The sequence below is a fragment of the Dermacentor albipictus genome, chromosome 5, assembly GCF_038994185.2.
Source record: "Dermacentor albipictus isolate Rhodes 1998 colony chromosome 5, USDA_Dalb.pri_finalv2, whole genome shotgun sequence".
In the NCBI taxonomy this organism is placed as follows: Eukaryota; Metazoa; Arthropoda; class Arachnida; order Ixodida; family Ixodidae; genus Dermacentor; species Dermacentor albipictus.
This window is the reverse complement of record NC_091825.1, coordinates 58,426,793-58,437,575: the sequence shown is the minus strand read 5'-3', so window position 1 is coordinate 58,437,575 and position 10,783 is coordinate 58,426,793. Positions and strand designations below refer to the sequence as shown.

Here is a 10,783-nt window from a genome sequence, read left to right as displayed (position 1 = left end):
ATGGCTCATGGCGCTTTTGCGTGGATTATCGGCACCTTAACAGGGTTACCAAAAAGAACGTGTATCCCCTACCTCGGATTGATGACGCCCTTGACTGCCTCCACGGTGCTCGCTATTTCTCCTCTATTGACCTTCGCTCCGGCTATTGGCAGATTGCCGTGGACGATCTCGACCGCGAGAAGACTGCCTTTGTAACACCCGACGGTCTTTATCAATTCAAGGTGATGCCGTTCGGCCTATGTAACGCTCCTGCCACTTTTGAACGCATGATGGACTCCCTTCTTCACGGTTTCAAATGGTCCACGTGCCTGTCTACTTAGACGACGTTATAGTATTCTCCCCAACATTCGCTACGCACCTCGAGCGCCTCTCAGCAGTCCTGGACGTTTTTCGGCGAGCCGGTCTGCAACTCAACGCATCGAAGTGCCAATTCGGCCGTCGCCAGATTACCGTCCTTGGACATCTCGTTGACGCGAACGGAGTGAAACCGGACCCAGGCAAGATCCATGCTGTTACGCACTTCCCTGTTCCGAAGTGTGTCAAGGATGTGCGCAGCTTCATCGGCCTTTGCTCGTACTTCCGCCGTTTCGTCCCAAATTTCGCGGCCATAGCACGACCACTAACCGAGCTTTGAAAAATACGCCCCTTTCCAGTGGGGCGATAACGAGGCCTCTGCATTCTCGCTTCTCATCGATCTTCTCACAACGCTCCCCGTTCTGGCCCACTTCGATCCTTCTGCGTCTACCGAAGTCCGTACTGATGCCAGCGGTCACGGAATTGGCGCAGTACTGGCACAACGCCAGCGTGGCCACGACCGTGTTATCGCTTACGCCAGCAGGCTCCTCTCGCCCGCGGAGCGCAACTATTCCATCACTGAGCGTGAGTGTCTGGGCCTAGTTTGGGCGGTTGCGAAGTTCCGCCCATACTTATATGGCCGACCCTTTTCCGTTATCACAGACCATCACGCGCTGTGTTGGTTATGCTCATTGAAAGACCCTTCAGGAAGACTTGGTCGCTGGGCCTTACGCCTCCAAGAATATTCGTTCTCTGTCACCTACAAATCTGGCCGACTACACAAGGACGCTGACTGCCTGTCTCGCTACCCGGTAGACGAGCCTGACGACGCCGACAGTAGTACCGCCGACGGCATTTTCTCTGTGTCTGCCTTCGCTAACATCGCCGATGAGCAGTACCGAGACCTATCGCTGCGAGTACTCATCGAGCGTCTGCGCTCTGCACCTACCGACGCATCCGTTCGCCGATATGTCCTCCAGGGCGGCATTCTGTACCGAAGGAGCTTCCTCCCTGACGGCCCTGATCTTCTTCTTGTCGTGCCACAACATCTACGACAGACTGTGCTCTTTCAGATGCATGACGCACCCACTGCAGGACATCTTGGCGTAACCCGCACGTACGACCGCGTCCGCCGCCGCTTCTATTGGCCTGGTCTTGCTCGCTCCGTCCGACGCTATGTTGCTGCCTGTGATCCCTGCCAGCGTCGGAAAACGCCTCAGGTGCTACCTTCCGGTCATCTCCAGCCGATCGCCGTCCCTGTGGAACCGTTTTTTCGTGTTGGATTAGACCTCCTCGGTCCCTTTCCCACGTTATCCTCTGGGAACAAATGGGTAGCCGTCGCAACTGATTACGCCACCCGATACGCTATCACGCGGGCTCTACCTACCAGTTGCGCCACTGACGTCGCGGACTTTCTCTTGCGTGACATTATCTTAGTGCATGGCGCCCCGCGACAGCTGCTTACTGACCGCGGTCGTAACTTCCTCTCGAAAGTTATCGCCGACATTGTGCGTTCCTGCTCTATTCAACACAAGCTGACTACCTCATACCATCCTCAAACCAATGGCCTGACGGAGCGCTTAAACCGTACCCTTACCGACATGCTGTCCAAGTACGTTTCGAAGGACCACCACGACTGGGACGTTGCCCTTCCTTACGTCACCTTTGCTTACAATTCTTCCCGGCACGACACCGCCGGATTTTCTCCATTTTATCTACTCTACGGTCGCGAACCGACCTTGCCCCTTGACACGGTACTTCCTCCTGCTGCGACCTCAACAACCGAGTATGCGCGCGACGCCATCGCCCTCGCCGATCATGCACGCCAGCTTGCCCGTGCTCGACTGACGGACTCGCAAACCACGCAGCAGCGTCAGTACAACGCCCGCCACCGTGACGTACAGTTTTCGCCTGGTGCACTCGTGCTCCTGTGGTCGCCCTGTCGTCACGTTGGACTTTCCGAAAAGCTCCTTTCGCGATACGCAGGGCCCTACCGCGTGCTTCGCCAGGTGACGCCTGTGACTTATGAAATTGCTCCTGTGAGCTCAACCTCGTCATCTACTCTGGCGTCCAGTGATGTCGTGCACGTCAGTAGGCTCAAGAGCTACTACACTGCTTCCGAGTCCAGCCTTTAGTCGCTCCGGGACGGCGCTTTTGCCGCCGGGGGTAATGCTACGGGGTCGTATTCCCACTGACGAAGAGCCGCGCCGGAAGAAGACGAAGACGACGATTGGAAGCTAGCGCGGGCTGTTGCCTCTTGGTCAACTGCGGCGTATTGCCTTGTAAATATACTTGTAAATAGCTTTTCGTTGGTGTCTTCCTACGTAACAATATTTACGTATCGTTCTTGTTACGCGGGGACCTTCATGAAAACATGTCCATTGGAGGCACAGACGTTCGGCAATATGCTCGTCATTTCCACAACGAAAGCTGTTCTTATGCGAAAGCATGGAGCGGTCAATTGAGCGAAACATCTAGCATCTGTAAGAATAAAACGGCGCCTGAATTCGCATTGGCAGCGGCACCACGTCACATGCGCCCTTCACCGTAGCAGAGCGGGCAAAAGGGAGCATTTTCTGCCCCACTGGCAGAGCAGGCGTTGCGTGAGGGGAGAGGGCGTCTGCGCGAAGCCCCGTCAACTTCACTCTTGGAAACCTGTCTTATGCACGCGTTCCTTGTCCGCGCATGTTCTCGCCGGCGTTCCAACTACGTTTCGGTAATCGCCATAAAAATAGAAATGTATAAAAAAATTTGAGGACGCTTAAGCTTCGCCTTCAAGAGTGGAACGCGACAGCGTTCCCATCGACCCACCAAGGGGTGTAAGAAAATGAGCTATGGCGCAGGGATCACTTACGAGGCGCCCCGCATCGGACCTTGCGCCCACCTATCACACGGAGAGCGTCGAGCAACGCAGTGTTCGGCGCGGCAACGAAACGTGCGCCTGAGCAAACGGAACGAACCAAAGAACTCGGTGTCTCGGAGGGGGAAACGATCTACGCCAGCCAAACGTCGTGATCGGCATGGGCAGAGAGATAGATAGATAGTAATCTAAAGAAAGGAACGGCGCTTGATTCTGCAACCCGCGTGGGAGCACGGCGAAGCGTCATCAGGGGAGAGGGAATCAGGGGAGTAAAGGCGGAACCGCATGGCGCGATTTAAGGCGCGATTGACGCGCGGATGGTGGGACGCGCGCGTCATTTTGACGCGTGCCCAGCAGGATCCATCACGAAATCGTGCCGCCGCGTGTTGCTGCTCGGAGTGGAAAAAAACGCGTCGCGCGCGCGCGTCCACCAATCAGAGTTCAGGTAAGTCACGTGGCATTTGGTCACGTGGCATTTTGGTTCTTTTTTTGCCACCAGATGGCCCTACTCTCTGCGCATCTCGACGGAACCTCCTTGACGGAATTTTTTTTTCTCGGCAGAACTGGCGCGCGCGTCGACGAAAACATGTGCTACCGTGATTTCGTTCGCGCATCGTGTTGGTTTGCGCATCGTGTTCACCTAAAATGAACAAAGCAACCTTCAACGAGGCCCTAATAACTAAAGTTGAGAAGCGTCGCGTCTCATCGCTAATACTGGCAAGACAATTTGCTAATAATATTACCAGTGTATGGTGCTCGCTCTCTCCTCAAACAGGCAGGCCGCACCCACATGTACCTCCTGACCCGCATTTTTTCTTTCGTCAGTATCAGTATCCCCATTAATAGTAGCAATCGCCTCTTCTGCTCGGTAGTAAGCGGCCGACCCTCCTTTTTATATGTGAAGTTGTAAACAAGCAGCGGCTTCTCAGCATGCGGAAAGTACATAGTCGCAGTTTCGCACACAATATTGCTGCTTGATATTAAGCTTGATAAATACACTTCGGAAAGAAATGTCGCTGTCTAATTACACTCACATTATTTTTATTGTAGTGTTCTGTAAGTTTAAGGGCATATTATATATGCGGTAACAGAGACAATACCTGTCGTTGAGAGTTATGTTGTCTGGCAACCCGGAAAACGCGGCGCGAAAGCGCCGCTCCTTTTTTTCGTACGGGTGCTCGCGCGTCGGCGCCAACGCGGGCGTTTGCCGCCCGTCGCGTTTTTCGCTCGCGAAAAACGCGCCATGCGGTTCCAGCTTAACGCGACGCGCCTGGCACCGTTCCGCGCACAGCCCCTATGCGCGCATGGCGCGCCACCTGTCGGGGCAGTGCCATACATTGAGAGGAGGGGGTCTTCTGCGTTTGCCGCAAGATGGCTCTGCGCGTGGGGTAAGCGCAGAAGAAATGTAGCGGAAACGTACTTCGCTACTCGTGTAAATGCGACTTCTGTAAGTTACATGTTCATAATTACCGATATACACCGCAGTATAACTTTCTACGGCACGTTTTTAAGGCAACACCGCGTTCACTAGAAGCGCGCTTGTACCGCCTTCAAGCATCGAACTCGTGGCTGAGTGGTAGCGTCTCCGTCTCACACTCCGGAGACCCTGGTTCGATTCCCACCCAGCCCATCTTGGATGTTGCATTTTATTTATGAAGTGCCTGCCGTGATTTATCGCTCACGGCCAACGCCGTGGACGCCGACACCGACGCTGACGACACCGGCTTTTCTGCGAAACGAGCGCCTTAACGCTATCGCGTTAAAAGCTAATAAAGTCGAAAGGAAAAACGTTGGTAGTAGTAAGTTTTGAATCTACGGCTCCATGTCAGAAGCCAAGGGTCTTAATGGCCAAGCGCCTCAACACACTCTGGCTTGACCACGCAGAGTTAACAATAGAAGCGCCGTTTCGCGTCTTCGAATTCGGCATTAATGCATTCGCATTCACAACTCATATTAAGTGTATAGGTGCTCTCGCATTTTGCAATTGTCGTCATTGCGCCATCGCCAGACAGTCGTTATAAGTCATCCGTTGTTATGCCGCCGTGATTGTTGCTGATTTACCATCCCGTTGTTGACATACTGTCGTCGACACGTCGGAGCCATGCCATCATCACACTGTCACCATTAAACTGTTATCTGGGCTTGAGAATCGACGTCTGATTAACCTTACGCGGGTGTAATCATAATGCATTTGCAGTTGCAGGGACATCATTCCTTCGTCATTCTATCGTCGTCAGTGCGTCGGTGTTTTACAGTCGTTGTCATGCCACCATGATCATATCTGGCCTTGGCAACTAAGTTTCATTGAAAATGAGCCCCATAACGATATATGCCACATATTGACGCGAAATAGGTTTGCACGTGTTGACACGGGACCCTTAAGGCGAGAACGACGAAGTTCGTGGTTGCGCGCGGGCTCTCCGAGGACTAGCCAACGCTAAAGGCGGACACTTTTTCCCAGTCTGTCGGTGCTAAACTGTTTTAGTTGCCATAGCTGGGTGACATTTCTGGTGGACGTGCGGGGTACGGTCGATGATAAGATCTCCGGAGCATACCCCAGACCTAAGCCCGGCGAGTAGTCCAACCGAGCTTACCCCTGTGCACGTACGTGCCAGCCGACGCCTCCAGGGACTCCAGCCACAGCACGGTCTGCTACCTGAACGAACTAAAATGACGACCCAACCACCTCCCGCCACTCCTGCAGCATCGCACGTTGTCGTCAATCACATCCGGACGCCGAATCTGTTCCACGGAAGTGCTTCAGGGGACGCCGATGACTGGCTTGACGATTTTGACCGGGTAGCCAACCTCAACGACTGGAACCACGAGCGTAAGCTACGTTACTAGTACTTCGCTCTTGAGGATTCCGCGAAAATATGGTTTGAGAACCACGAGGCAACACTGACGTCATGGGAAGAATTTCGTAGGCAGTTCCTCAATGCCTTCGCCAGGGCGGACAGGAAGGAGAGAGCGGAGTTAGCGTTGGAGGCAAGAATTCAAGGCCCGAATGAGCGAGTGACTGCGTACGTAGAAGACATGAATCTGCTGTTCAGACGTGCGGACCCTTTGATGACTGAAACAAAGAAGGTGCGCCATCTCATGCGCGGCGTCAAAGAGGAAATCTTTGCTGGCCTAATTCGAAATCCGCCGACGACACTTGCAGAGTTCCATGACGAAGCCACTACTATGGAAAAGGCCCTTCAACAGCGGGCCAGGCAAAACAACCGCGACGCCGTGATTTCAAGGGAGCTCTCTGCCGTGACCCTCTGTAACGACGTTGGTGCCTTGCGAGAACTCATCAGGGCTGTCGTCAAGGAGGAACTGCAGAAGATGCAGACGACCACGGCCCCTGTGGGACAACTTTCCATTGCGGAAATGGTGCGCGCCGAGGTCCGACAGGCCGTCCATGTGCCTGGACAGTACGAGGCACCACAGCAGGTACCGCACGCCGAAATGAGTTACGCTGAAGCAGTACGCCGTCCGCCACCCTCAAGTGCGTGCAGCATGGTACACCCCACTCAACAAATGGGCGTAAGCTTCAGGCCGCCTCGCAGCCCACCACACATCGCCGAAGCAAGGACTAGGAAGAGCGACGTCTGGCGCACCACAGACTACAAACCCCTTTGTTTTCATTGGGGCGAAGCCGGGCACATCTACAGAATGTGTCCTTATCGCCATGTGGGGCTTCGTGGATTCTCGCCGAATGCACCTCGTCCACGACCTGGTGAGCGGCCGTCGGATATCGAGAGTTTCGTCGCAAATTGTCGCAATGTTGATCAGCGGTGGCCGGAGCACCGTTCGTCGTCTCCTGCTCGTTACAGGTCTCCATCACCAAGCCAATCCTTTACTCGCGGCGCTCTGAGACGCCGCTCGCCTAGCCCGGCGGGTCGGGAAAACTGAGTTCAGCGACCTCCGGAAATGAGGCCGCTGACGACGACCGTACGCAATTTCCTCCACTACGACGACGACGACGACAACAGAACGACGCAGACGTACAGACGGAGTCGAACACCTTACGAGAGGTAGTAACGTTGAACATTCCCGTCACCATAGACGACGAAGAAATAACGGCGTTAATCGACACTGGAGCGGACACCTCAGTTATGAGCATGGACCATGCCTGCAAGCTGAAGAAAGTTTCTACCGAGTGGACAGGGTCGCAGATTCGAACTGCAGGAGGACATCTGCTAACCCCGGTAGGAAGATGCACAGCGCGAGTGAGCATTCGTGGGTTTACGTACCCCGGAGATTTCGTTATCCTCCCAAGCTGCTCGAGGGACCTAATTCTGGGAATGGACTTTCTGCAGGCTAATGCAGCTGTGATCAACTTACAAAAGTCGCGGGTAACGTTTTCGACGGCGCAGGCATTAGCAGGGAGCAGCAGTGACGACACGTATGTCAACGCCTTGAGGATTGTCGACGAGAACATCACGGTGCCGCCAAGGAGCAGCGTATTGACCCTCGTCACCTGCGACGCATTCGACCGCTATGAGGGTATTGCCGAGGCAAATATCCCGCTGCTGCTTGAAAAACACATCTGCATCGCCCGGGGCCTTGTTCGAATACAGCATAAGTGCTCGCAAGTGTTGTTGACAAACTTCAGCCATGAGTATCAGCACGTCCCTCAAGGTACAGCTGTGGCATTCCTGAACGAAATTGCTGACTTCTCCGATATTGGCACGTTACAAGTGACATCACCGGACGCAACAACTCACGCCTGCCTGAATACCCGCGTCCACATTAATGCTGACTTAGCAGATGTCCAGAAGGATCAGCTGCTGGGCCTACTGACAGAATTCTCCGGCTGTTTTTCCACGGAATCCAAAGTCCAGCGCACTTCCGTTACGCAACACCAGATAGTTACAGAGGAGTCGGCGCGGCCTGTTCGTCAGCATCCGTATCGCGTGTCCCCTATGGAGCGGGAGGCGAATAAGCGTCAAGTTCAAGAAATGCTAAATGATGACGTCATCCAGCCGTCGACAAGTCCGTGGGCAACGCCTGTCGTACTAGTAAAAAAGAAAGACAACACACTCCGCTTCTGCGTTGACTACAGACGGCTTAACCGAGTCACCAAACGCGACGTTTATCCCCTGCCACGGATCGATGTGCTTTGGACCGTCTGCGTCATGCTCAGTTCTTCACTTCGTTAGACCTAAAGTCAGGCTACTGGCAAATCGAAGTGGACGAGCGTGACCGGGAAAAAACCGCCTTCGTGACTCCCGATGGGCTGTACGAATTTAAAGTGCTGCCTTTCGGTCTCTGTTCCGCCCCTGCTACGTTCCAACGAATGATGGACACTGTACTCGTTGGACTAAAGTGGCAGACGTGTCTAGTGTACCTCAACGATGTTGTGTTTTCCAGCACGTTCGATGAACATCTCGCCCGGCTACGAAGTGTTCTTACCGCAATACGCAAGGCCAACCTCATCATCAAGCCTGAAAAATTTTACTTTGGCTTCCAGGAACTCAAGTTTCTAGGCCACGTGGTCAGCTCCCAAGGAGTACGACCAGACCCAGAAAAACTCACTGCCATTGCCGAGTTTCCTCGTCCTAAAGACAAAAAGTCTGCTCAGTGGTTCCTGGGCCTCTGCGCTTACTGCCGTCGTTTCGTTCAAGGCTTCTCAAGGATTGCTGAACCGCTCACGAGACTGACGCGACAAGATGTGCCCTTTGCGTGGACGGAAGAGCAAGAGTAGGCCTTCACCGAATTTCGTAAACGCCTTCAATCCGCTCCAGTGCTGGCGCATTTTGATGACACCGCGGCAACTGAAGTACACACCGACGCCAGCAACGTAGGACTCGGGGCCATTCTGGTTCAATGGCAAGATGGCGCAGAACGTGTAATTGCGTACGCTAGTCGTAGTCTGACAAAAGCAGAAGCTAATTATTGAACGACCGAAAAAGAATGCTTAGCAGTCATGTGGGCCATCAGCAAGTTCCGTCCCTACTTATACGGCCGGCCATTTCGAGCGATCAGTGATCACCACTCGCTCTGCTGGCTTGCCAATCTACGAGATCCGTCAGGGCGCCTCGCTCGTTGGAGCCTCCACCTCCAGGAATACGACATAACTGTTGTCTACAGATCCGGCCATAAGCATAGCGACGCTGACTGCTTGTCACGTTCTCCTATTCCCTTGACATCCTCCGACTTGGAGCTAGATTTGCCGTTTCTTGGTGTCGTCGACGTGGTGCGCATGGCTGACTATCAACGTGCAGACTCTGAGCTGCTTCCAGTCATCTTATATCTCGAGGGAGCTGACGTTGTTGTCCCACGCCCACTTTCACGAGGATTGACGTCGTACTGCCTGCGAAACGATGTCCTGTACAAGAAAAATTTCGAGAACAGCCAGGAAACGTTCCTTCTTGTCGTTCCGACGGCACTGCGCGAGGAAGTTTTACAGGCGTGTCACGACGATCCCTGTGCCGGCCACTTAGGCTTCGCGAGGACATTAGCGCGCATACGGCAAAAATACTATTGGCCACAGCTATTTTCATCGGTTCAGCGCTATGTGCGAACATGCCGTGACTGTCAGAGGGGTAAACTTCCACCCGTCAAGCCTGCCGGCCTCCTCCAGCCTTTGGGTCTGCCTCCGGCGCCGTTCCAGCAAGTGGGAATGGACCTTCGTGAGCCGTTCCCCACGTCCTCCTTGCGAAATAAGTGGATAATCGTGGCAACTGTCTATGTAACTCGCTATGCGGAGACAAAAGCTGTGCCGCGGGGAACTGCTGCTGAAGTCACCAGCCTCTTTGTCCACAACATCCTGCTTCGCCACGGTGCACCCGCTGTACTCATTACTGACCGCGGTGCAGCGTTTACAGCGGAGTTATTGCAACAAGTCGTCACACTGACGCACACCGACCACCGAAAGACCACAGCCTATCATCCCCAAACTAACGGCTTAACAGAGCGCCTAAACAGAACATTAGCCGACATGCTCTCCATGTACATTGATGTGGAACACAAAACATGGGATGAAATTTTGCCATACGTCACGTTTGCTTACAATACCGCTGTGCAGGAGACCACCGAGTTTACACCATTCGAGCTTGTTTACGGACGTCGCGTTACAACCCCCTTAGACGCCATGCTCCCGGTAGACCACGGAACCACAAGGAATGACAACACTGAAGATTTCGTCGAGAAAGCCGAGGAAGCTCGCCAGCTTGCTCGGAATCGCATCCGCACCCAGCAGAATGCCGACGCCTGCCGTTACAACCGGACCCGACGGAATGTCCAGTACTTACCAGGCGACCTCGTGTGGGTGTGGACACCTATCCGACACCGCGGGCTTTCAGAGAAATTGTTGCGCCGCTACTTCGGCCCCTACGAAGTTGTACGCCACCTCAGTGATGTGAACTACGAGGTGGTGCCTCAAACCTCTGATCCTGGTTCGAACCGACGCCGTCCACGTGCTGAAGTCATCCACGTAGTACGGATGAAGCCGTGCTACGCACGCCAGGGCTAAGCAACCCTCACAAACCGCTTCAGCATTGTGTACATTCCTGTATGTGTTTTTTTTTGTCTTTTCATAATGGCACTCTTGCCCATAGTGCGCGCCCGCTGCCCTTGAAGCGACCGGGCCGGTCGCTTTTGAGAGGGGAGCAATGACGCGAAATAGGTTTGCACGTG

The 10,783-nt window shown here is 54.0% G+C and overlaps 1 protein-coding gene across 1 annotated transcript; it reads left to right on the top strand.

The window, feature by feature from the left end:
* Positions 1-6,340: 6,340 nt before the first annotated feature.
* On the top strand, positions 6,341-8,849 carry LOC135911210 (uncharacterized). The gene is made up of 2 exons (XM_065443410.1): positions 6,341-6,505; positions 8,616-8,849. Exons 1-2 carry the CDS (start codon positions 6,341-6,343, stop codon positions 8,847-8,849), a joined length of 399 nt encoding a protein of 132 aa, XP_065299482.1.
* The last annotated feature ends 1,934 nt before the right edge of the window (positions 8,850-10,783 follow it).